The sequence below is a fragment of the Ostrinia furnacalis genome, unplaced genomic scaffold, assembly GCF_004193835.3.
Source record: "Ostrinia furnacalis isolate ACB-3 unplaced genomic scaffold, ASM419383v2 OfSCF2395, whole genome shotgun sequence".
Classification (NCBI taxonomy): domain Eukaryota; kingdom Metazoa; phylum Arthropoda; class Insecta; order Lepidoptera; family Crambidae; genus Ostrinia; species Ostrinia furnacalis.
Window position 1 is genome coordinate 495728 of NW_021132634.1, and position 26702 is coordinate 522429.

The 26702-nt window shown below is 42.1% G+C and overlaps 1 protein-coding gene across 1 annotated transcript in view; it reads right to left on the reverse strand.

Annotated features, from left to right (window-relative positions):
* The window catches only part of LOC114355374 (adenylyl cyclase 78C), a 62184-nt gene that overhangs the window by 2528 nt on the left and 32954 nt on the right, over positions 1–26702 (reverse strand). The window contains exons 3-29 of the mRNA XM_028308181.1: positions 20915–21025; positions 19626–19689; positions 19023–19099; positions 18520–18612; positions 18400–18442; positions 17319–17474; positions 16524–16720; positions 15998–16190; positions 15750–15893; positions 15571–15650; positions 15319–15468; positions 14706–14842; positions 13891–14058; positions 13456–13558; positions 13241–13351; positions 12532–12740; positions 11865–12053; positions 10254–10559; positions 9817–9837; positions 9213–9447; positions 8647–8767; positions 7997–8103; positions 6141–6255; positions 5121–5266; positions 4355–4577; positions 1719–1824; positions 627–802 (exon numbers count right to left, since the gene is read on the reverse strand). Coding sequence (XP_028163982.1) covers positions 627–802; positions 1719–1824; positions 4355–4577; positions 5121–5266; positions 6141–6255; positions 7997–8103; positions 8647–8767; positions 9213–9447; positions 9817–9837; positions 10254–10559; positions 11865–12053; positions 12532–12740; positions 13241–13351; positions 13456–13558; positions 13891–14058; positions 14706–14842; positions 15319–15468; positions 15571–15650; positions 15750–15893; positions 15998–16190; positions 16524–16720; positions 17319–17474; positions 18400–18442; positions 18520–18612; positions 19023–19099; positions 19626–19689; positions 20915–21025 — 3781 coding nt within the window. The remainder of the gene's footprint in view (positions 1–626; positions 803–1718; positions 1825–4354; positions 4578–5120; positions 5267–6140; positions 6256–7996; positions 8104–8646; positions 8768–9212; positions 9448–9816; positions 9838–10253; positions 10560–11864; positions 12054–12531; positions 12741–13240; positions 13352–13455; positions 13559–13890; positions 14059–14705; positions 14843–15318; positions 15469–15570; positions 15651–15749; positions 15894–15997; positions 16191–16523; positions 16721–17318; positions 17475–18399; positions 18443–18519; positions 18613–19022; positions 19100–19625; positions 19690–20914; positions 21026–26702) is intronic.

Genomic DNA, 26702 nt, shown 5'->3' on the forward strand with positions numbered 1-26702 from the left:
ACCGACGATCTGGTGAAGGTCGCGGGAGGTGCCTGGATGTGAGCGGCGCAGGATCGGTCTTCGTGGAAATCCTTGGGGGAGGCCTTTGTCCAGCAGTGAACGTCTTTTGGCTAAAACGAACGAACGAGTAGCTAGAAGAGGTAGGCCTGCTCCATATTATTATAGTTCCACTGTGAGTATGTGTTACCTAGCCTACCTACCTACCTTTTCCTTAACATAGCTCCACGGTGAGTAGCTAGAAGAGGTATGTGTTTAGAGCTCGCACGAGCTAGCCTAGGTCTTACCTAGCCCCAGCTTGGGCGGCTGCGCGGCGGGCAGGGGGGGCAGGGCGCGTATTTGAAGACGAGGGGCACTGTATGGTGATGAAGCTCTTTCCACAACATAGAATAGGTATTACAACTATTCCCACCTCTCGTTCCCACCACTGCAACTCCTGTGTAGCCAGGATCTACAGCTTGACCGCCATAAAAACCCAACCAATGAAGGTCAAGTTTGTCCAGGGGGAAAGTTAAACTGTCATTGGACCCGCAACGAAATTAATCAGAAGAACATAGGAGGAGTTCGATAGAAGAGGTATGTGTTTTGAGCTCGCACGAGTGTACGAGCAAACTTAGCCTAGGTGTTACCTAGCCCCAGCTTGGGCGGCTGCGCGGCGGGCAAGCCGGGCAGGGCGGGTAACGCGGGCGCGTGCGGCGCGGTGGGCGTGTGCGGCGCCGAGATGCTGCTGACGAGCGGCGGCGCCATGTCCGGCCGCCGCACCACCATGCTGCTGGCGTGAGGACGGATGCCCAGCTCGATGTCGCTGGGGGAACGAGAAGTAAGTAACCACTAGATTCTGATGTCTTCTTAATTTGTTCATAAAACTGATTCCCAAAGATAATTTAACGAATTTAGAATACGAATTTGTTGCATCTGATAGCAAGATATTGAAATACAAACAGGATCGAAGGACCAAAAACACGTGTCAATGGGCCTAAAAGTATTATTCATCCATATTCCAACATTAAATAATATACACCACTAAATATTTATCACCGAAAAAATAATTCTGGGTAATGAGTTATTGATACTGATCCCATTTGTGCAAAAAAAAAGTTAAATAAAGTGACTCAAAATTTCCTTCTAAAATTGGTAATTTATGGACACCGCGTCGCTAGCACTATTTACGTGCGATACTGTAACACTTATTAAAATTGTCTAAGTTACCTAAGTATGTAATAATAACACTGGAAGCGTGGTCGAGGCGTGAGCGAGATGGACAGATCGATGCAACGTGCGAGCGCGTACGACTACTCTAGCGAGCAGCGGAGTGACAAAGCTGTGACGCGTAAAATACGGATTAAAGAAAATTTAATAAAAAAATTAACTTTATGAAAAACATTTCTTATTCTTTTGCTTTAAATTTTTCACACGTTTCTACATAACCTGTTAAAATTTTTTCGGTGATAAAAATTTAGTGTTGTATTCTAGTCTATCATCATGTTTCCGTCTCCAAAATTCACTTGATTAACAAACTGGTTTAATTATTTTTAAATAGTATTAACCAGAAAAATTGAGGCTAGATGATTTTTTCAAAAGTATACGATAAGAATTCAAAAATTACAACATCTTTGTTCTAAAATATCTGTGCTCCTGAATTTCACTTATTTTATTTAGACATGTTAAAGAAAATTAAGTAAAATCAACTGAATGAGGTTCAAACTATGCTTTGCACTTACCCAGTGTGCGGCCCGTGTCTCGTGCGCGCGCGGCGCAGCTCGGAGCGGTGTCGCGGCGCGCTGCGCGTGGAGCCGGCGGCGCGAACGCTGCCCGCGCGGCTTGTTGCTGGGAGAATACAGGCAAGTTCATTTGCATTGTTTTTTGACCGGCTGGGTTGCTGCACCATCTTACTTCAACTTTAACAAACGTCATCATCATCATCATCATCATCATCTCAGCCATAGGACGTCCACTGCTGAACCGTTTCAGCTCGTAATGACAACTTCTCAAAATGACAACCGGGGCGCAAAATGTCCACTTCTCGAAATGACAACTTCTTAAAATGTCAACTTCGCTCAAGTCTCAGTCAACTACTTGTTGATATTTTATTTTCATTATTTCTAGAGTCTGTTATAGTTCTTCTAGAGTTGTCGTTATGTGAAGTTGACCAAATGCGAATTTGTCATTGTGAGAAATAGACATTATGAGTTGTCTTTTAGCGAAGTTGTCTTTTTTTAAGAAGTTGTCATTTCGAGAAGTGGACATTTTGCGCCTCGGTTGTCATTTTGAGAAGTTGTCATTCCGAGCTGAAACGTGCTGAACATAGGCCTCCCCCAATGCTTTCCATGTTACCCGGTTGGTAGCGGCCTGCGTCCAGCGCTTTCCTGCTACCTTTATGATTTTATGCTACAAACGTCAAACTCCATACAAAATACATCGGTCACGTTGTAGTTACGGTTAAGGTTGGGTGGTGCAACTCAGCCGAAAAATGGGGAATAAAGTTCTGAATAATGTGGTAACTACATAGTTAGACAAGAGGAACATTCTTCTGCCTGGGAAAGGTGAGTGATGCGCTTGCGCATCTGTACTGTAGCATGTTGTAGGTAGATGTTGGCGGCGGCTCGCGTACCACTCTCCAATCTATGTCAGTATACCAGATGCAGTAAGCGAATGAGAGGAATAGAAGCTTTGTCGACGCTAGGGAAAGTTGTCTGTGGCTGTCCACTTACACATACATAGTCGTTGCAGCTACTGCATCCAGCGGGTGCGTGTATATCCTCTTGTGAGCCTGTAGCATAATATAGATAGACGATGGAAGGGAGAGAGCGCGGCGGTACTTACAAGTAGTAGTAGCAGCGGCAGCATCCAGCGGGTGCGTGTATATTCTCTTGCGCGCTTGCAGCATGGTATACACGATGGCAGCGAGCGAGCGTGGCTACCGGTACTACCCACCACGTGTGCATGCGGCCTAGGGACGCTAGGGGACAGTCCTGTCTGTAGCTGTCCACTTACAAGTAGTAGTGGCAGCGGCAGCGTCCAGCGGGTGCGTGTATATCCTCTTGCGCGCTTGCAGCATAGTATACACGATGGCGGCGAGCGAGCGCGGCGGGGCTGACGCGGCGGCGGGGCGGCGGCCCGCGCGGCCCTGTACTACCCACCACGTATGCATGCGGCCTAGGGACGCTAGGGACAGGTAGTTGTCTACTTACATGTAGTAGTGGCAGCGGCTGCATCCAGCGGGTGCGTGTATATCCTCTTGCGCGCTTGTAGCATAGTATACACGATGGCGGCGAGCGAGCGCGGCTACCGGTACTACCCACCACGTGTGCATGCGGCCTAGGGGCGCTAGATACAGTGCTATGTCTGTTGTAGTTGAGCAATGATCCACTTACAAGTAGTTGTAGCAGCGGCAGCGACCATCGGGTGCGTGTATATCCTCTTGTGCGCCTGCAGCATGGTGTAGACGATGGCGGCGAGCGAGTACCCACCACGTGTGCATGCGGCCTAGGGACGCTAGGGAAGATTCTATGTCTGTTGTACTTGAACAATGATCCACTTACAAGTAGTAGTGGCAGCGGCAGCGCCCAGCGGGTGCGTGTATATCCTCTTGCACGCCTGTAGGACGCTAGGGAAGATTATATGTCTGTAGTTGGACACCTAGTGGACACTCACAAGTAGTCGTAGCAGCGGCAGCGTCTAGCGGGTGCGTGTATATTCTCTTGCGCGCTTGTAGCATAGTATACACGATGGCAGCGAGCGAGCGCGGAGGCTGATGCGGCAGCCGGTCCTACCCACCACGTGTGCATGCGGCCTAGGGACGCTAGGGATAGTTCCATGTCGTGATCCACTTACAAGTAGTAGTGGCAGCGGGTGCGTGTATATCCTCTTGCGCGCTTGTAGCATAGTATACACGATGGCGGCGAGCGAGCGCGGCGGGGCTGACGCGGCGGCGGGGCGGCGGCCCGCGCGGCCTCTGACTACCCACCACGTGTGCATGCGGCCTAGGGACGCTAGGGACAGTGCTATGTCTGTTGTAGTTAAGCAATGATCCACTTACAAGTAGTAGTAGCAGCGGCTGCGTCCAGCGGGTGCGTGTATATCCTCTTGCGCGCCTGCAGCATAGTATACACGCGGCGGCGAGCGAGCGCGGACACACAAGGTGCAGGAGTCGAATGAGAAGAAGCTTTATGGACGCTAGGGAAGATTCTATGTCTGTAGTTGTCCACTTACAAGTAGTCGTAGCAGCGGCTGCGTCCAGCGGGTGTGTGTATATTCTCTTGCGCGCTTGTAGCATAGTATACACGATGGCGGCGAGCGGGCGCAGTGACCCGCGCGTCCTCGCACTACCCACCACGGTCTGTAACTGTCTACTTACAAGTAGTCGTAGCAGCGGCTGCGTCCAGCGGATGCGTGTATATTCTTTTGCGCGCTTGTAGCATAGTATACACGATGGCGGCGAGCGAGCGCGGCGGGGCTGACGCGGCGGCGGGGCGGCGGCCCGCGCGGCCTCGGACTACCCACCACGTGTGCATGCGGCCTTTGCCTTTCACTTCTACCCCGCCGCGGCTTTCTAGCTCGAAGCCGCGGACTTCTAGCAGCTGGGGAGGTGAGAAACAAAATCATTTTATGTTAGAGTCTTCGAAGCCACGATAGCCGAACGGTGAAGGGGTCGGACTGGCCGACTCGTGATTTAGCTTAGTACGAGGAGCTAACGGGACTAATAAATCTTAAAAAAAAAAGAGTACAACCACCTTGGTAGGTGTTCACTCCTTTATGTACTGAAATTACCAGGTGGTAACATGTAAGTGTTACCGTATTTACGCTTACTAGATGGCGACATTATCGAGTGGCTAAGAAAATGATGTCTGATGAACTAGAGAGTATACAACATGGAAATGACTATTTAAGTGCACATGACATAGTTCTAGTTACTACCGTTTCAGTTTCAGTGCTCACATTATGGCGCCACTGTCATGCCTACTAGCCAGTGAATGAGCTCTAATTCGGTAGCAAAAAAGAGGAACAAATGGGCAAAAAAGAGAGAGAGAGTTGTGGACTGCTACAACAAAGCTGGCTCTCAGAAGTCAGAAGGCCTTTTGGAGAAATGGGATGCGGTGATTACAAAATCGCAATTATGTTACCTGCTTGGTGTACTTGGTGACCTGGATGCGGTCCATGAGGCCGGTGCTCTCCATGCGCGAGGCCTCGTTGACGGTGTTGCCCCAGATGTCGTACACCGGCTTGCGCGCGCCGATCACGCCGCCCACCAGCGGCCCGCAGCTTATGCCTGCACGAGTATACAGGGTGTTAGGTAAATGGGTATATGAGCCGACACTAGCCCATGTTAACATGGGTATATAAATGGTATGGTGAAGTCAGAAATTTGATATCATCATTTTAAATTTTTTAATATTCATACAAAATAAATTTTATAAAATCCGATTTGTATGAAAATTAAAATAATAAAAATGAAGATATCAATTTTCTGACTTCACCATACCATTCATATGACCATGTTAACATGGGCTAGTGTCGGCTCATATACCCATTTACCTAAGACCCTGTAGAGTAAAATAGAGATGAATGCCGCCACGTGTTATGAACTCATTCAAAACAAGATATTTTGGATTCATGAATTTTGAATAGAGATGATGCCGCATTAGTATACCCTATCAGTAGGCATTCAAAATTACCAAAAGAACTTGACATACATTTTGATAAAAAATTAAAGTGCGTCGCGATGAGCGTTATCACGCCGTTTTATCGATTTGGCCCATACATTTTGACGTCGATAAAGTATATCACGGCGCGCATCCTAGCGCGCGGCATGTCCAGAAGTGGAGGATTTTCTCTAAGAAAACGAAAAAGAAAAGAAAGAAAAATTCTAAGATTGCATTGTTTATTCACTGAGATAATGTGGTACATTAAATGTGGTCTTAGGTCACAGAGAAGTGCAGCTTATCTCACCAGCGTACTTAACTGGCATGTGAATTTGTGCAATGAAGAATGAATGAAAGAATTGTAATCTTTGCTCAACACAACTTTTTCGATCTACTTGAATGGAAAAGTTGCCTTTTACCGTGATGTAATAACGTTGGCACATCTGAAGAGAGCTCACATTATAAACATGCTACTTTTGTTAGTTTAAGTTGAATACTGACCGACTCGGAGGCGGAACTTGTTGAAGCTGTGCTTGTTGATGTCCTCGAGCGCCTCGCGGATCGCGAACGCGTAGTCCACCAGCGCGCACAGGTGCTCGCTGTCGTCGTCGCCGTTCTAGAAGCAAAGAAAGTGTACGTCCCACTGTAGCAAACCTTTGTTTGTCACCTGTCATCCGCTTTGCAATGGAGGGAAGACGAACCTTAATTTCGAACTCCTCCTATGTTCTTCTGATTAATTTCGTTGCGGGTCCAATGACAGTTTAACTTTCCCCCGGGACAAACTTGACCTTCATTGGTTGGGTTTTTGTGGCGGTCAAGCTGTAGATCCTGGCTACACAGGAGTTGTAGTGGTGGGAACGAGAGGTGGGTATAGTCCCGTCCCACTGTAGGACATATGACTCATCCCAACTGTGGGATGACTCAGGCATACTCCGCCACGCCCTAAGGCCTACTAAGTAGTCAAGAAAGAGCAAGCGTAAAAGCCGAGACCAACTTATAACGCCCCTTGCGCAGTAAGCAGACGCTTGTTGTGCCTATGAGCACGTCACGGTTTACATATTCTTTATTTACTTTATTGTAATTTTATCTGTTCAACCGTATCTGATTTTTAGTGTTCCGTACCTCAAAAGGAAAAAACGGAACCCTTATAGGATCACTTTGTTGTCCTTCTGTCCGTCCGTCTGTCAAGACCCTTTTTCTCAGAAACGCGTGGAGGTATGAAGCTGAAATTTATATCAATTACTCAGGTCTACTGTCCCTTGAAGCTGTGAAAAAATCAAACTTCTAAGCCAACGCAATCAAAAGATACAGCCGTTTATGCCGCAAATTTTCGACACTTGCAAGGGAATCAAAACCTACAGGGTGCTTCCCGTGAACTCAGAATCTTGAAATTTGGTACGAAGCAACGTCTTATAGCATAGATAAAGGAAAAATTACGAAAACCATAAATTTTTAGTTACATCACATAATATATTTTTTTAAAATAATTTTAAACTTACTACCCATTTCCTCATAAACGCGTAGAGGTATTAAATTGAAATTCATACCAAATACTCAGGTCTATAATACCTTTAAGCTGTAACAAAATCAAACTTCTATGTCAACGCAATCAAAAGAAACAGCAATTTAAGCTGCATATTTTGAAACTCGCAAGTACTCGCAAGGGAATCAAAACCTAAAGGGTACTTCCAGTCGACCTAGAATCTTGAAATTTGGCATGAAGCAACGTTTTATAGCACACATAAAGGAAAAATTCCGAAAACCTTAAATTTTTAGTTACATTACAAAATATATATTTTTTAATAAATATAAACTTATTACTTTTTTCCTCATGAACGCGTAGAGCTATCAAGTTGAAATTCATATCAAATACTATAAAATAAAGGATTACTTAAACGATAAAGAGATCCAGGCGCGGATCCAGCCCTCAAAAAAGGTTGTGGGCACAGCCACCAAAAATGAGCAAAGTAAGAGTTGGATTACTAAATGCCCGGACATACATACATGCCTATCGATCTTATCAATAGATCATAATAAAACAAGCAAATTAGGGTTGTGGGCATGCCCACAGTGCCCACAACGGTGGATCCGCGCCTGAAGAGATCTTTGTCTTAAATTTATGCTCCTCCATCTTTCCCCATTGTAATGTTATGAATTTCATTTTGCAATAAAAATACCATAGTTATGACTCGATTGTCGTAATGAACGAACTTTGTAAACCTTGCAGGTTTGTACGGAACCCTCGGTGCGCGAGTCCGACTCGCACTTGGCCGGTTTTTAAAAAATGATGTAGAGCGCTTCGTATTTCCTGCCTTAACCGTTTTTGGATAGGATTATGAATATTTTGTGATATTTACCTTATGATTGGGATTCAATCCTGAAGCTGCCATATACGTGGCTCCAATGGTTTTGATCTTCTCTATGCTTTTGAACCTCGGCTGCATCAGCAACTTGTCGAAATCAACTGAACCAAAATATTTAAGGAATAAGTAATGAACGAACTAGGTATTTCAAAACAAATGATGCAAATTAATGATCCAAAGGAAAATTTATGTCCGGAAAAGAATGCCTCCAAATGTACGACAGCACATCAACCTACACCCAGCGGCGTCTTATCTCGTTGTAATACATGCTATTTTGCAACAAAAAATGTATAGGTTGATGTGCTGTCGACTCATCGACTGTACCTATTTCAAGAGAAATACAGTAAAGTTCAGACGGCGGCATATCAAGATGAAGATGGCATCTTACATACCTGCTTCTAATAGGTACTAGTTTGTAAGAGCAGGGCTACTCCGAAACGCTGTTTACGTAGTTTTGGGTCTATCTTTCACGGTCGCTCATGTCTGCACCTTGCTTTGCGTGAAAGGGATGGCAAGATTCGAAACCTCTGATAAAATTTTTCGGAATAACCCCGCTGAACTGTATAGCCTACGTTGATTTTGCTGTAGAAGACGAAAATAATGTAAAGAGTGTAGTAATAGAAGAGTTGCGATTGGTACATTACAAATAATCTCGTTGAGCAGCCGCATGCAGTCCACGGCCTTCTGCTCGGAGTAGAACTCGTGGAAGTTCGGGATTCCCGCGAACATTACGCCCACCTCGTCGCGCCACTGCGAGTATAGCTCCTAAGGAACAATCACACATTATGGTCTGACTACAGCAGGAATACTACCCTACAGGAGCACTTTTCTTTCTGCAAGAATACTGTCCTTTTTGCAAGAACACGACTGCAAAATTTATCAGAGCAAATGGACGATTTGGTCTGCTCTCCCCATGCTGGGCTACTAGGGCCTGATATAGCATATATCTCACATAGTTTTCAATCACGGAATCCGGGAAGAGGCGGTTCTATTCTTCTACTCTGCTGAAACTACACGGCCATGGACATTAAACAATTGGTTGAAGTTGAAACATGGGTTAAAGTTTATTAGTTACTACATAGTTTCTAACATGATAAAACAAAATTTAGCTCACGAGAGTCACAAGTTTGAGATTTTTTCAGGGCAAACAGAAAAAACATCCTACACCGATGAAATTGAAAAAGTCACCAACATCAATAGAACCACTTACATCTGGCGCAGACTCCTTGCTCAGAAAGTGGTTGACCACGTGATCTGGAAGGATATGCTTCAGCAGATGCTTGTTGGTCTTCTGCGTGTCCTCCATCTCGTCCAGGTCGGTCTCGGCCTGCAGCTTCCAAAGGAAGTCCAGCCGTGACGTCACCTCGATCAGCCGCGCGTGGTACACCACCATCACCAGGAACATCACCATTAGGATCAGCATTTGCACGTAGAATTTGAGCGGCCTGGAATAAGTTGCGTTCATAAATCAAGCTTTTTCTTCAAAAGACTGAAACCTCTACCAAAAGGACTAGTGCCTAGTATTGCGTTTACTCTAAAGCTAGTGAACATTATGTACACGTGCTACCATACTATTATAATCTAAACTGAGTTCTAGTAATTGTAAAGGATAATGATGGTAGGCTTCTGCTAATCTTTTCATGCTACCAGTGTCAACCATCTTAAATCTCACATGAAGTGATTGTTTTCACGAAATATCTACTTGTGATGCAATAATGATTGCCCATCACCAGACTGAAATAATTTTCATGGCTAATGGATGGTGATTCAACAGCTGTTTCTAAAAGTGACTGTTGCAGCAGTATATTACTTACGCTTTGATATAAACTATTCCGCTGATATAAATACGTCGGTGTAATGCAGCCGGAGCCCACAGAGTACATGGGAAAGAAAGAGAGAAAGAAAAACATTTATTAGACAGACACGAATCACAAAACAAAACAAGGAACAAAAATGGAGAACAAAAATTTAAAAACAAATAATGATAAAATAGTGACTTAAAAACAATACAACCAAATGATGAACAAAAATATAAAAGGTGGGTGTGGTGAAATATACTTTCTATGTTCCGACTTCCGGTAGCACCACTTAATATGACCGATTGGTGATTGTGCAATTTAGCAGAGAGTGATAAAGTAAAAACACTGTTTCTGACCCAGGTTCTGCTTTACAGTCCATTGAGCGAATGATTGGATTTCAAATCAAAGGAATTTAATATTGCCCGATCCCCTATTTGTTGGTCAAGACTTACGTGGCAGTGTTTTCGCTGCTGATGTAATACACGTCGTAATAGTACAGCAGGAGGCCGGAGTACATGGCCACGTTGACGATGGCCAGGCAGGTCTTGATGAGGTAGTATAGCTTGAGGATTGAAGTCAGAGCCACGAGGCAGAGGATCCAAGTGAACACCACATATTCGGGTCTGTAGCATTCGCCCGGCACCTCGCGGTATTCGGACAAGAGCGTTGGAGTCGTCGCGTTGGACTCGTTGAGGATTTCGTTCGTGTAATTCACGCTTTGCGGGAACGATGAAGGGCACACGTAGAGCTTTACTGTGCTGGAAATAAAGTAAAATGTTGTATTTAAAGCAACTGTCATGTTTTACTAGCATGGCAAAGAAATCGTCTTGAGGTGTTGAATGAAATTGTATTAATGTATTTCTTCTATCCCAGTCAACAATAGTGGATGATGATGACAAAAAATATATTTTTATTTGTAAATATTTAGTCTATGTGGGTTAATTATTTGTATTATTCTTAATTTCCTCTCGCATTATGTTGAAATGTTTATGAAATTTATTGAGTTAATTGAGAAACTAAATGGTTTGTCAGTAGGTATACTTAATTACTGGATTCAGAGAGAATCACCATCTGGCATGTGCCATTGATCATCGTTGTTGCCGAATATAGAGAGAAGTCGCCATCTTTGGGTACAGCTGTTGATCATCGCCCCATCATGGCGCCAGGACTGTGGTCCTGTAGGACTCACCTAGATATCCTGGTGTGGGCACTAGACTCACCTGGATATGGACATGATGGTGACGAACAGGCAGATGTGTATGTCGCGGCGCAGGCGGGAGCCCCCGAGCGCGGCCGGCGGGTTACCTACGCCATATCGAATGACAAATGATCGAAAATCAAAATATCGAACACGTTTCATCGAACGATCAGAATATCGAACGATCAAAATATCGAATGATCAAAATATCGAACGTTCAAAATATCGAATTTACAAATGATCGAACGATCAAAATATCGAAAACCAATTAGGTTTTAATTAAATTTCACATGATTAATGTAAATAAAACATCATTAATATACACATATTTTTTATTCTCCACTATAGGGTACCATAGTCAACAAGGAACCCTTACCTCCATCTTCCTATTATACTATGCAGCATAAGATCGACTTTCGATATTTTGATCGTTCGATATTCTGATCGTTCGATGAAACGTGTTCGATATTTTGATTTTCGATCATTTGTCATTCGATATGGCGTAGGTAACCCGCGGCCGACACGCTCGCAAGGCGCGGGCAGGCGCCCGGGAACTCTTCTGCCATTACTGATACGAACGCAGCGCTCAGTGGTATCATCATCGCGCCAGGACTACAGGACTCATTTTGGTTATTCTTACCGTTAGATAATTCCTGGCAATTAGTGGTGATTGAGTTTGTTCCGGCGTTTCTTCTCAGCACTTGCCATATGTTTGTCTCGAAGCGTTGGTAGGGCCCAAAAGATAAGGTGACATGTAAAGTGCCCCATAAGGGCTACCCTTTCTTTTTTATATTTGACGTTCATAAGTGCCACTTGTGGTCTAAACTGAATAAATAATTCTGATTTTTTTTATATTTTTGATCACCTGGAGATGGACATGATGGTGACGAACAGGCAGATGTGTATGTCGCGGCGCAGGCGGGAGCCCCCGAGCGCGGCCGATACGCTCGCCAGGCGCGGGCAGGCGCCCGGGAACTCTTCTGCCATCACTGATACGAACGCAGCGCTCAGTGGAATCGTCATCGCCGCCAAGATTATCACGATCTCCATGCAGCTGGACGGATAAAACACTCCTTTAGGGCTAGTTTTACTGACAAGGTTATTCCGAAAAACGATATCAGAAGTTTCGAATGTTATCATCCCTCTCAAGCAAAGTGAAATACCAGCATGAGTGACGGTGATAGTAGACCCGAAACTACGTAAAAAGCGTTTCAGAGTAGCCCTGTAGATCTTGAGTTTTAGATAGTTAATTGGGATTTGGGAGATATGAGAGTAAGTGACTATGTTCCATTTCATGGATGGTGGTGAACACTTTATGAATCAGTTTTTGTGACCTCTGAGCTTGTTATGATCCCAAATCCTAATGGATTCTAGGATAAGGATAAGTTTGTTCTATAAAAATGCAATAAGTGGTTGACTTAAACCGTCGATTCAACAACTCATTTGCTCACGAAGCTGGACACCTAATGTATATTGCAGTCAATCACAAAGCTATTTTAATGTACTTATTGATTTCAAAAAACAGCACTAACTTAAAGTGCATGACGCACTGCACGGCGACGATGAACAGCCATAGTACGAGGCAGCACATGACGTTGGACTTGAAGGTGCGCTCGTCGAGTCTCGCGAACCTTTGCTCCAGCTCCGCGCGCCTGAAGTGTAATGTCCACGCCTGCATGTTCGCCACGCGCATGCGCCGGTTGCTGCTCACCTCGATCGAGTGGTTGATTATGTCGTCCTCCTGTAGAATGTCGTCGAGGAATGTTGTTGTGACAGTTAAGAGTACATTAAGAATGGATATCAACTGGAGGAGATACCTCCTGGCTGGTCAGCATAGAAAGATGTATTTATTAACGGTATAAATCGTATGATCCATTCGATCTTAAACTACGCAACGGAGTAGAGTGGTTCAAGATGAAGGTTTGGTTGTATACCTAATCGGTTAAGGTTTATTCAAGGTGTAAAAAAAAATACAAATTCAGGGTCGAAAAAAATCTAAATGGAAGAGACCTCCCCCATCCCTGTCTGTCCAGGGTGGCCAAAATTTCCATCTGCATTTGGTAAATTAAGGTGGGAAGTGCTTTAATATGCAGTTCTATTTTTTAGCCTCCACTAATACTTGATGATGAAGTACTTAAGAAAATTTCAGGTTTAAAGAACGAAGAAAAAATATAAAATATATTTGGTGGTCTTGTAAGATAGGTCTTCCGCTTCCGCTGATGTAGGCATCAGCAGACTCACCTCAGCATCAGAGAGCGAGGGCACGTCTCCGTTGTCTTTATCCTGGCTGAGCTCGTCACTGTCGCGCCGCTTTCTACAGCGGACCACTCCCGCGGCGGTTGTCGTGTAGTACTGTGGATAAATACAATATGTAGGTATAGAGCTCTTAGGTAATACCTAGCCAAATGGCCAAGCGTATACAACAAGAATGTTTAGGGAAATGAAAAATGGCTTACGTTTTGGAAAGGCATCTCTGGCGTCCAATCGGTGGTCATTTCGTCGTCTATGCCGCTGCTAGGACGTCGCGAGGGTTCACACAGTTGTTGGCTTTGTTGGCTCCTAGGACACGATATGTAATTTAATTTAATTTCTTTTTATCCATTAGATACGAAGGATTTTCGAGCTGATTACGCGTATTGCTTACTAACGCATCTAGCGCGGTGCCTAGAGTGAAATTGACTTATTTAACTTCGATTCAGCAGTCTTCCCACTACCCTCTATGCGTATGATGTTGTGTAAGTCGTAAGCTCACTCAGACTACGCAGTCTGGAGGGAGGGAAGTAGTTTAGTGCTTTATTTCCTAGCTAGATTATAAAACCTTTTTGACTAACAAGGACAATCTTTTTGGAATATTCATGAGGGTTCTGGCTATGCGCTATGAATGGACTCACCCAGCCTTTGACCTGTTTCTGGTCCGTCGCGGCTGTTCCGAGCTCTTGATGAGGAAGGTGGTGAAGTCGTGCTCCTTGAGGTAGGGGTCGCGCGAGCCGCCGTCGCCCGGCTCCACCTCGAAGGCGCCGTTCAGGCATTCCAGGGTGGCCGACGATATGTGGACTCGACTGGGTGAAAGAAGAATACGTAACATACGATAAACAGAATTGTGATAAGCTGTCAAAATGCAATTTCGCATTAGAGACACTATACAGGGTGGAAACGTTAAGTGATCTCACTCGATTATTTTTAAACTACTTATACAAGAAATCGAAAAAAATACACTTTATACTGTGTTTGGTGGTTGGCTTAAATTTAGTATGGAAGCTGGAAACATTGAATTTTCGGATAGATCCAGTTTATTTTGTAACCTATTATTGGTACCGTTTGATAGAGCTCGTGAAGCACTTTCAGGATCAGTAATTAGTTTTTTGATATCTTGCATAGTTTAGAAATAATGGAGTGAGATCACTTATCGTTTCCACCTTGTATAGCGTCTTTCAAGCGTTGTCGTCTTGCCAGAACCCGCGCCGCTTCGACCGTTTCGTGCCGCAAAGCCAATGCTGAGCGATTGCCAAAAGCTGCCAAAGGAAGACTTGGTGCGCCACATCAACGCTGCACAGATGCGGGTGAGACGACGTCGTTAGAAAGACGCTAGTTTATCAACATGAAACTATGACGTCATGATTTGCTTCGTCAGTTGACCATTAACAAGTATTTAGGATTTTAAATATTGATATTATGAAATACAGGCTAAAGAAGTGTTAATACATACCCAGGTAGTCCTCCACTCTCCATGTGATTGGCGACGGTGACGTCATGCGACCACAGGTCGAACTGCCACTTCAGCAGACCCAGCACGCCGCACAGCACGGTCCCGCTGTGGATGCCTATCCGCATGTCCAGGTCCACCTACAAGTAAGACTTGCAGGTACCAAGACATCATTCGCAGTTATAGCTTGGAACATAAAGCAGCGGTTACACGTGCTATCGTATCGGTATACTACAGCAGGTCCTGCGCATGACTGAATCTGAGGTATGGGAGTGGCACGGGAGGGTGTTTCGTGACGTCAATCAAACGTCAGCGAAACTTTAGATGTGCTTCAGACTGTATGCGTTAGACGTCATATTATGTCACCCCACCCGTGCAGCCGTGTACCTCATGCATTCAGTTATGCACGAGACCTGTAGCACTACGTGCCACAACCAAAGAACCCGCTCATTCAGAAGCATCAGTAGCCCAGCAACTAGCTGCGCCACCATGAGTGTACCCAGCTTCTAAGCCAGGGAAGGGGTAGCCTGACTCAGGGTCGGGCAATGAATTTGCTGGTTTTTAAGGACATACCATTTCCATGGGGAAGGGGCAGATGCCTTCGAGCCTTGCTTACCTGTGCGTTGTACCGCACGTCGCGTATGGCGCGGATCATGTGCAGCCCCATGTTAACGCAGCAATGCGCGTGGTCTTCGCGCGTCTCCGGGAGACCGCTCACGCAGAAGTAGCAGTCGCCCAGTAATTTGATCCTCAGGCAATTGTTTTCCTACAAAACGAGGGCGTTTTTAGTTGATTTTTCTCTCAGAGCTGTCTAGACATCGATTTAAGGAAGAATATCAATTATAAGATGTTTAAAAATTAAACTCACCGACGCCAATCGATCAAAACGAGCGAAAAGCTCGTTTAACAATTTCACTAATTCTTGAGCACTGCATTTGCTTGATAATTCTGAAACCAATAAAGGAGTTTCAAAAACATTGAATTAGATACAAAATAGGGTATATTATAATGAATTATGATTAAAAATGACTTGTTTAAGAATCCTACCAGTAAATCCTTTGATATCGGCATAAAGAATGGAGACATCTTGATGCCTCTGTATGTATAAATTGTTGAACTGCTGCTCTTGAAATTCACCCCTCACTCGAGAAACGTGATTGTATATTTCCCGAGCCAGAAAGTCTGGTATCACTGCAAATAGGGAAATAAATCTTAGTGGATTATAAAATGAAATAATATCATTGAGTTTCAGTAATTTCTTATTTGAAACTTGTTTTCATTGAAGTTTTGCTTACCACTTTGGAACAATTTCCACTGCCGGTCACTTTCCCTCTTCGTTCTTTGTCTGGTGACCATGGATCGGTGGGTTTCCAGAAATGCTTTCCTCTGGCCCCAATCGGCGAGGTACTTAGCGTACATGCCAGCAAAGTTAACAGCACTGTATAACAGTGCATTGCTGACAAGCAGTCTCATGCCGCAGGAATGTGCCTGATAAAAATCAGAAAAACATACAAGTTTAGAAAAAGAGTTTAATCATACCTCTCGTTCCCACCGCTCTGCAACTTACAGAAGCTACATACGTAGCTAAGATCTACTTGACGGATAATACGAAAAAAAAAACGAAATTAATCAGAAGAATATAGGAGGAGTTCGAAATGTGACAAACAAAGATTTAAGTAAACTTTAAGATATATGAATATGTAGTAGAAAAAGCTGGAAAAGGTACCTAAAACCCCAAAATACTATAGGACTGTCATCCATCTTAAAGAGTGTGTTTGTGAGTCTTTTACGTAAGATTTAATATCATCATCAGGAACCTACCGCCAAAGTATTTTTATCCATAATCTCCTTTATCTCCACGGCGGTGGCCAGGACATGAGCCACCGAAGACAGGACCCCGATGACGATGCACCATCCAAGAGACAGAGGCAGCATCGCGTACGGCACGAACACGATGAACAGCATGTACCATACTTGGCTTTCTGGCGCGTCGAAGCCGATGCCCTGCCCGCCCAGGCCTGGAAATACCAAGGGAACATTGGAAAATTGGGGAAAGTTGTTACAGCAAGTAAAATTGAAACAGCAAGTAGCAACTATGACGGTACAACCATAGTATAATAATAAGTACAGTAGTCCTGGTGTTCATATTGAAATATACCAGAAGACTTATCATAAATAAAAAACTTAAGTGAATTAACAGTATCTTAACGGTTAAAAAAGCAACAGACCTGTAGTACCTGTATGCTCAAGTTTCGGTTAAATCTTAATTTGTATATGAAAGATGGTATAAGTTTAATAACTGTAGTTGCTTATAAAGTAAATCTACCAGTGTCAAATGTGGACTAGACCAGTGTTCCGCAAAATTTTTGTGTTCAAGGTATATCTAGGAAAAGGAAATTTTTTGGAGGTACTTAGACCACACATGAAAAATCAATTTTTAATTAATTACCTAATTAGTTCTTACCCTTACTTACTAAAAATAAGTGATAATCTTATTTTTCCGAGGCACACCATCTTAAGACCACGGTACACCATTTGCGGAACACTGGACAGCAAGTAAACAGATACGTGCATTAGATCAAGTAGGTATCATATTATCTATCTAGGCCCTCTTACCTTGTGCGATGAGCAGTATCCAGGTGGCGGCGGCGGCCCAGTGCAGGTAGTTGTTGGCGAAACAACGCCACCAGCCCAGCAGACATACGCCCACGTTCAGCCACGAAAACGCCACCGTCCATGCTATCCGGTATGCGTCTACTATAGATTCTGCTGCTGGAATATAACTCTAAATCAAAATCCCTTATTGCATAACAGCAGTATTTGCGCCTCATGATCACATCCGTAGGAGAACCAGAGTGACTGACATAGCCCGCAGAATCGCTAAAATCAAGTGGCAGTGGGCGGGGCACATAGCTCGAAGAGCTGATGGCCGCTGGGGCAGGAAAGTTCTTGAGTGGCGACCACGAGCTGGAAGACGTAGCGTGGGCAGGCCTCCCACTAGGTGGACCGACGATCTGGTGAAGGTCGCGGGAAGTACCTGGATGCAAGCGGCGCAGGACCGGTCTTTGTGGAAATCCTTGGGGGAGGCCTTTGTCCAGCAGTGGACGTCTTTCGGCTGAAACGAACGAACGAACGAACGATCACATCAAAGTTCAAACTAAGTTGATTATTGCTTACTGACCTGAGAACACCATCGCAAGTCCCAGCAGATGACAAACTTTTATTCGGCAATAGTTTAGTCGGGCTTTTTGTATGCGTAATCAACCGATACCAAATCGGTGTATCATACACCGATATATAATACGAATTTTACAGTTGATAGTGATTTACGGTATGATCAAACTATCGGCCGACAAAAAGTTTGTAGTCTGCGGGTTGTGATAGTGTTTTCAGCTTTAAGTAAGCAATAGGTAGTCAACTTAATTTGTAGTGTAGAAGGGAAAAATATTCCCCACGACACTACTGGTGGTTTGGTAATGGGGTGGTCAGAAGGGGATGTGATCATGATGTGCGTCTCAACGCAAAATAATGATGTTCAGAGTTAAATAAAATTAAAGAAATGAAATATTTTATTATGTTTAGCTTCGAGGACCATTAATCCTTGATTAACGTCTAAAACCTATTTCTGTTTTCTTTAATAAAAAGACAAATCAACAAGGTGAAATTATAAAATAATAATAGAACTGACTAAACTTACCGTTTCCTCTATTGCTTAACGTGTAAATTATAGAGAGAGATATCTGAAACAAAAGCACCCCCGTAATTAAATGTACACAAATCGTACATAACTTTATGGTTAATGTTTATACATACATACTTTGAGAGCTAGGTCCACCACGTTGACCATGATGAGGGACTTCTGTCTTTGGCGTCTGGAATACCTTTGGTATGATGACTCCACTGCTTCGTCCTGAAAATTTATTGCTTTTTTACTTGTAATAATCACACTAATATTATAAAGATGAAAGTTTGCGAGTCTGTATGTTTGTTACTTCTTCACGTCTAAATGGATGGAGCGATTTTAATAAAATTTGGTATGGAGTTAGCTGACACCCTGGATTAACACAACGGCTACGTTTTACCGCGGGTAACACCGCGGGGCACAGCTAGTCTCATCATAAAAAGGAGCTGCTTAAGTTGCTCAATTAGGTATATCTTAAATAACCACGAAAATATAGAACAAATTCTTTTTAGATGCTTTGCGTATAAGGAGGAATAGACGGCAAACCTACAACCAGAATAAATTACCTACGCCAGTGGATATTTGCTCAAAAAATATACGATTTTTGGATAACTTTTCCTTACGCAAAGATTTCTTACCTTAAAACTATTTGTGAGAGAAGGCCAATATATTCCTTTATAGTATCGCCCCGTCCGTAGAATGCCTTCCGTTGATACTAAAACAATATTACAATGTTATTAAATTATTACATCAAAACTTTTTTAAGCATCGCAAAAACCCCCTTTTTAAAAATCTAATTAGTTTCTAATCTTTTCTTTTCCATAATTTGCTTTTTAAATCACAATATTACTCTATACCACTGTGCGGCTATTTTTTTGAAAAATTAATTAGCAAAAAAAGTAATTAAGAACAGAGTTGTTTAAAATTTATGACGTCTTTTTTATTTCCCGCGAGATTCGTTTGTTACACAGATTAGAGAAACAAATGACTGTCGGTAATAATTTGTGTGTAAAAAAAACAAAGTGATGTGGCCAGTTACATACCAACAAAAAGTTCTCGCATGTTTTTTATTATTGCTGCCAGGAATAAATTATCTTTAAATACTTTTGGTCATCTGTTACTACTACAGCCCTATTTATTTCCTATGTTTATTTCTGAGAAGAGATTGCTTGCTCATGTTTTGAGCTAGCATTTTTAGTACTGTAAGTGATGGAATAAGATGGGAAATAAGCATACATTACCTGGATCTTTATCTGTACCAAATGTGCGTATCCCGTTCGACGAATCATCGTCGCTAATGCGGTGCTGGAAAAGAAGAACATCCATTATGAATATTATGATAGGTTCTTACTTGTATTGCTTGTATTCAAAGTTCAGAAGAAAATGTGGAAAATATTTTGTAATAATATAAAAAGTACATAATGTAGAGATACTCGCGACAATTTTCTTTTACTTACTAGGTATATGTAATTTTTGTTTGATTTTACTTCAAGAATTATTTGGCCAGGCGACTTATAAAAACAATGTTAATTTACACTCGTAGGTGACATTAATCGTGTGTATTTTCTTTATGTGGAAAAACGCGACATATCATCCTACAATAGCCCAGCAGCGGCGGGATTTAAACCAGCAGTGGTCCTCGGATCTCCACTATTGTCTACTGTCACTATCAAGTATACCTATACCACCTGTTTGGAGACGCGTCAACTTTTATTCACATCTAATCCGTTAAATAACAGTCAAGTTTGGATCTGTGGGCTGAGTGTGAGTTTTCATCAAACTAGTGAGCGCGTTTAAAAAATGTATGAAAAATGTAGTTTTTGAACGTTTCCTACTAGGGGCGCTGTACGATCCGTCATACATTTAGGCTGAGTTGCACTAACTTACTTTGACTTTTTTATTTGTGGCAATCAAACCTCTCTGGGAGGTTTATTTCTGCCAATGTCGAGTGAAAAATATTGACATAGTTATCAATAGAACGTGGGTGTTTCAGTTCTATTGATTTTTCATGGATTCCGTGGAGTTAAGTATGCCCGTAAGCAGGTTTCGAGACGCCACCGGGTCCAAAGCGGGTTGTTCATACGACAACCCACTCGACACTCGATGCGCGCTCAAATTCGAAGTATTTCAATGTTTTTTATAATTTATCACTTCACTGCACTTTAGAACACAAAATAACACCAAATTTGTACACTAAAGTCCATTAAATAATAAATTGAAACCATTAAAACAGATCGACCATGCTTCCCGTTCAACTACCCTCCACGGAATCCAACTTTAACAATAACCGGTGCGTTTTGTATGGACTTTGACAGATTTTTGACGTTTGTCAAAGATAAAGTAAGATGGTGCAACCCACCCTTTACTCTGAGTTGCATTACCGAACTTTGACAGTAAATTTAACGATAACCGGTGCGTTTTGTATGGAGTTTCACAGATTATTGACGTTTGTCAAAGGTAAAGTAAGATGGTGCAACCCACCCTTAATGACGCGCGTTTGATGAAAACTCACACTAGGCCTGCTGATTACCTGGTCGTCGGGCGCGGAGCAGCTGGCTCCGTCCCCGGGGAGCCGCTCTCCGTCGGGGGGGCGCGCCTCCTCTCCCTCCCCCTCCCGCGTGCCCTCGCCGCACCCCCGCGTCTGTTGACAAACAAGTGACGGTCAAAATATGTTTTTTAAAACAAACTTTTTTTATCTGGCCAGTAAACTTTCATTCATTTATTAGACTTGCTCTATGATACCATGATATTGTGTACATTTAAATCGGTCAGAGTACAACAATAGTGTTTAATCTTATTTTTTTAATCCAGTCTGTTTAGGATAACGGATAATGCACCAAATATGTACCAATTCCACCCATAAATGCCTATGGAAGATCCTCATTACCTAATTACTGATTTTGTAATGAAATAAAAGTAACTTTTATTATTTAAAACAGAAGAAAGTGAATTTTAATTTAAGTTAGATCATGGTGTGCTACGACGCTTTCTCGTAGTTCCGTAGACGTTGAGTCGTAGCGTAGCTCGTACTCGTAGTTTCGTAGACATTGCGTGGGCTACGATCCTCGTAGCCGTACCCGTAGCTGTCATAATAAGTTTTATTTCCTTTTTATGTTGGCCTGGTAATAAATCACATACATCGTATTATGTGCAGGAATACAGTGGGTATAATGAATTGATATACAGGATGTCCCAAAAAGTAGTGTCAAGCCGAAGCCCAGAGGTAGAGCATCACTAGGGCTACTCAAATCACCGTGACTTTGGTAGTTTTCGAGTTATGATTTTTATTTACAACATACAGGATTTTAGTTTACATTAGTGTTATGGATGTAAATATTTCTGAATCAGCTAGGCCTAGTATTCATCTAATAATAATAAAAAAATCAGGCATGTAACTTGACTATTCGCGCCACATTGACCAAAAAAGTGCCTAAGCACAGAAATTTAAAACAATCATAACTCGAAAACTATCAAAAATCGTGGAACATACATGTGGGTGATTTGGATAGCCCTAGTATGGATGCTTCGGCTTGACACGACTTTTTGGGATACCCTGTATTGTTCAGACGATGGCCTCTGGCGACGCCCACGGGTTTGATAATCGCATCGCTATCTGTGTAAACGCATTAGAGCGATGTCACCGCGTTATCGCCTCGTATCTGAGTACAGGGACGGACTGGCAACACATGTACATTGTCAGGTTTATTTAATAGCATCATAATAAATAACCAATCTCGGTACATCCATTAGTGGAACGATTTTGAAACGTCATCTGGCAAAAATCGGTATTGATAGTTATGGCGCATTTTCATTAGTCGATAACTCGTTCGGTATATACAGCATGCGGGGATTCCCCCAATTGCAGGCCCTGTGGCATGCGTTCCAGAAATCTCCCGCACGCCGCATGCGGACCCTATCGACTAGTGAAATTGCGCCATTACGTTGGTTATGCCTGTAATATTGAACACTTAAGCGTTGTCCAACTTTACACATAACGTTGTATCTTAACAACACTGTTTAAAGTCTGTTATATTGTTTTAAATTAAAAAAGAAGCCGATCCACCCCATGTGATTGCCATCAAAAGCAATATTATCTTCGAAGATATATGTATAATTCCGTGCTTATAAAAACTACTAGCTGTGCCCGCGACTTCGTACGCGTGAAAACCCGTTTTCGCAACATTTTTCATTGTTGCTCTGCTCCTATTGATCGTAGCGTGATGTAAGTATAGTCTATAGCCTTCCTCGATAAATGAGCTATCTAAAACTGAAAGAATTTTTCAAATCAGACCAGTAGTTCCGGAGATTAGCGCGTTCAAGTAAACAAACAAACAAACTCTTCAGCTTTATAATATTAGTATAGATATTTCATTTCAATATGGTCATCCGCAAAGTTCAACTTTATGCAGAACAAGCCATAGGGTGTAAATATAGGTAAATCTTACTTGACTGCGAATTAGCATTTCAATATTTGCCCTCCATTAGATAACACCTGATTGCGGCCCTGCCCACATGTTCTGTCTGATCCAGCTTGATAAACCTTTGCCGAGTCTCGTTTATTTACTCGGAAAATCAAGAGCACCATCAAGTGGCGACATCTCGCTACAAATTATGTACCACAGTCAATTATGGTTATCTTTTACTAGTTAAATACGTTAGGATAACATGAATAATCTATGTTTGAATTAACTACAATGATTCCGCATTTCTTTACTAATATTGTAAATGGGAATTTTGTATCTTTAATGTCACGGGACTCTTCCCACCACTGCAATTCCTGTGTAGGATCTACAACTTGACCGCCAATAAAACCCAACCAGTGAAGGTCAAGTACTTTAATCAGTCGGCCGTTTGGTGTAGTGGTTCGAATCGGACTACTATTCCGGAGGTTGCGGGTTCGATTCCCGCACAGTACAAACATTTGTGTGCATGAACATATTTGTTTGTATTGGACTGGGTGTTTTCTATGTATAATATGTATGTATTTACAAAAAAAAAGTATTTAAGTATGTTTATATCCGTTGTCTAGTACCCATAGTACAAGCTTTGCTTAGTTTGGGGCTAGCGGCGTAGTGTAAAATGTCCAAGGATATTTATTATTTATTATTATTATTTATTTAATGTCAGTCTTTAATATGATGGTACTTCAAAGGAGGACCGAACGAACCACTTTGGATGAATTTTGCTACAAGCTCTACTCGTCGTGAAAGTATAAACTCGAGATTCTTGCTCAAAATAAAACTAAGAACCTCTAATAAACATACATGTCACACCTGAAAGCTCGTACGTAGGTACTAGATGGAGGTGAGACATGTAATGCTTGTCTGAGACGTGATTGATGTTCCAAAGATCACACTTTTGAGAAAGTATTTGTAAAAATACGAGTATATCAAACAGGTAACATATTTTATCACTTTCCGAGCATTTAGGTGTATACCTTACATTACTTATTATAACCTTGTTGCAAATGTTTCGCATCATAATTTATTTGATACTTACCTACTTACTTTTTGTTAATTAATTATGTTAATTTCATTTATTTCCAAAAATGGATAAAGTTAAGTCATTAAGAGGGACGACAGCACGTCAAGCTAAGCACTGTGCCTTCATGAAGTTGTAATAAGAGCGAGTTTGCAACAAAAATAGTTTGATGTGCTGTTGACTGTACAAAAACAAAGGGTCCCCCAAGTAACAGAGCAAGCCATTTAGTTACTGCAAGCTACAATAAAGCTTAATTAAGGAAAACGGCACGAAAACTTTTATTTGCTATCGGCCAGACAAAAAAGGACATCGGGAGGAATCTCGCTAAACAAACAAACCTTACTGACCAGAGATACACATAAGGGTGTGACTACACAACTCAGTCGATAATGAACAAAGCACAACTACGTATTTCTTAAATCGTACTTACAAAAAACTCACAAAACTCATTTATTTTTGCAAATAGGCTTTTAAAAAGCACCTTTACACGTCCCAACGTTAATGGACCGACGATCTGGTGAAGGTCGCGGGAAGTACCTGGATGCAAGCGGCGCAGGACCGGTCTTTGTGGAAATCCTTGGGGGAGGCCTTTGTCCAGCAGTGGACGTCTTTCGGCTGAAACGAACGAACGAACGAACACGTCCCAATATTAATCCTACCACTGCTTCGGGACAATAAATGGGCCAGTGCTGAGAAGAAGAAGCAGCGCAAGAAACTCAGTCACTATTGTCAGCCTCCTTTTCAAACATACATAAAGGTAACAGGATGGCACTGGACGCAGGCCGCTACCAACCGGGCAACATGGAAAGCATTGGGGGAGGCCTATGTTCAGCAGTGGACGTCCTATGGCTGAGATGATTGATTGAAACATACATAAATTTTATGTAGAGGCGGAAAAAATATTATACATTCCTAAACTTTTATAATTGTTTGCCTACTTATTAGAAAAATGCGTTTTGTTGCACGTCAATTGATTGGTGTTAACTGCCCAAAGCCTTCTAACTGGGTATTTCTCATCGCCACGGTTCTCATCGTCACCTTCGTGGCAAATTTTATTTTTAACTTATTTCAACTTTTTGTAAACAGAAATTGTAGCGCTTGATGTAAAGAGTGTATTCTCAATAAATCAGTCAAATAGTGAGTCTCGTTTGGAAACTTTAACCAATCCCATATGAGCCCAAAGTGAGGTCTTTTTTCAAGTCACATTTATTGTATATGTTAATCGTATATTAAGAAATTAAATGTGTTTTTCTTTAAGGATATTTATTGGGCTTTCAAATAACACCAATATTGTTGGGGCACCATGATCTGACTTCACCATACCATTTATATGCCGCTGTTAACATGGGCTAGTGTCGGCTCATATACCCATTTACCTAACACCCTGTAGTTATTTTATTACATTTATGTAGTCTTTCTTCTAGACTAGACGAATAGTCGTCATACAAAGTGAGGCAAAAATCATGTCAATCAAAGTCATCTACATACGATTTCACTAACGTTTGACTTTGTTTACTGTGAAAACTTATGGGAAAAGCGAAGCCAGTGATCTAGTTTGAAGTGCCTCACTTTGTTGCGCTTACTATCTGTCTAGACTAGACTTTATTAATCTAGGCACGTAGTCGTCAATAAGTACTCGGTGTAAACCCATCCTAACCGACAGAAGCGATTCCGTAAACGGTCCCTAAAGGTGGTCGTTGGAGCCTGCCGAAGTGCCGATCCTCCGAACCGCCGCCGGCGGAGCCTCGCATTTTCCGCCTCCTTAGCTTTAGTAAAAGATTCGTTGTGTGGGTCGAGGAAAAGACAAAGACTTTCCATTATTGAAACTGTGGGTATTTATTCGAAACTCAAATATATGTATAACCATTTTTACCCTGTTTCACATTAAATGTGCTTCCCAAGCAATAAAGTGAATTAAAAAAAAATAGAATTACTTGATATTATTATTGATATAATATGCTGTGATTAAATATTTCAGTAGGAAAAAAAATTAGAATTAATTAAAAGAATAAAAATAATTAGGTACAGAATTTCAATTAACATTTATAATGAAGCATGTTATTTTTGTTTTCTCGAAGAAGAGACAGAATGGTTAAATTATTCGTAACGGCTACGAATATCTTCATACTACGAAGATACTTATTTAAACAGACTACGATGCTACGATCGAGTCTACGTCCGCTACGAGTCGTAGTTCTCGTAGAACACTTTGTTTTTTTCTTTGAGTTTTACTTTTACTATTAAAAAACAAACATTTGTCGGTTTTTAGGTCATAGTCATGTAAACCCGTTGGGGACTCGTCCATTGAGCACGAATTTGAATTTAAATGACATTGCACTTTCACAAAATTTAGTTAATTAGAGGCATGGAACTAATATAAATTGGCTTGAACTAAACCTGGTCGGCAACTAATTTAGCTTTAACATTGTTAGGCTTTGTTCACTCCGACATTATTCTAGAGCATTTTAAGCTCTATTGATTTGTAAGGAATGGCATGATCTTTTTAAGCTTGCCGAGTTTTCTATGTACTCGTACCTATTTATTTGGCTTTTTTTCGCTTGAGCTGTCTTTTTATATTTTTTCTTGAGTAGGTACCTACAACCGCGTTAAATCATGACAAACGATCGAAAATAGAGAACCCATCCCATATCAAAGTGTCGCACTAGCCCGAGACTTTTGGTGTGTTTAAATCACACGCTTGAATAAGCCTCTCCATCGCTTTTGGCCTTTATCTTTACAACAAAGTTTTTCGTGCAACTTGTGCAAATGTTTATGTACAATATTCAGAACTCGAGTTTGTGTACAATTTTATAATAAAGAGCTGATATTCATTTCGT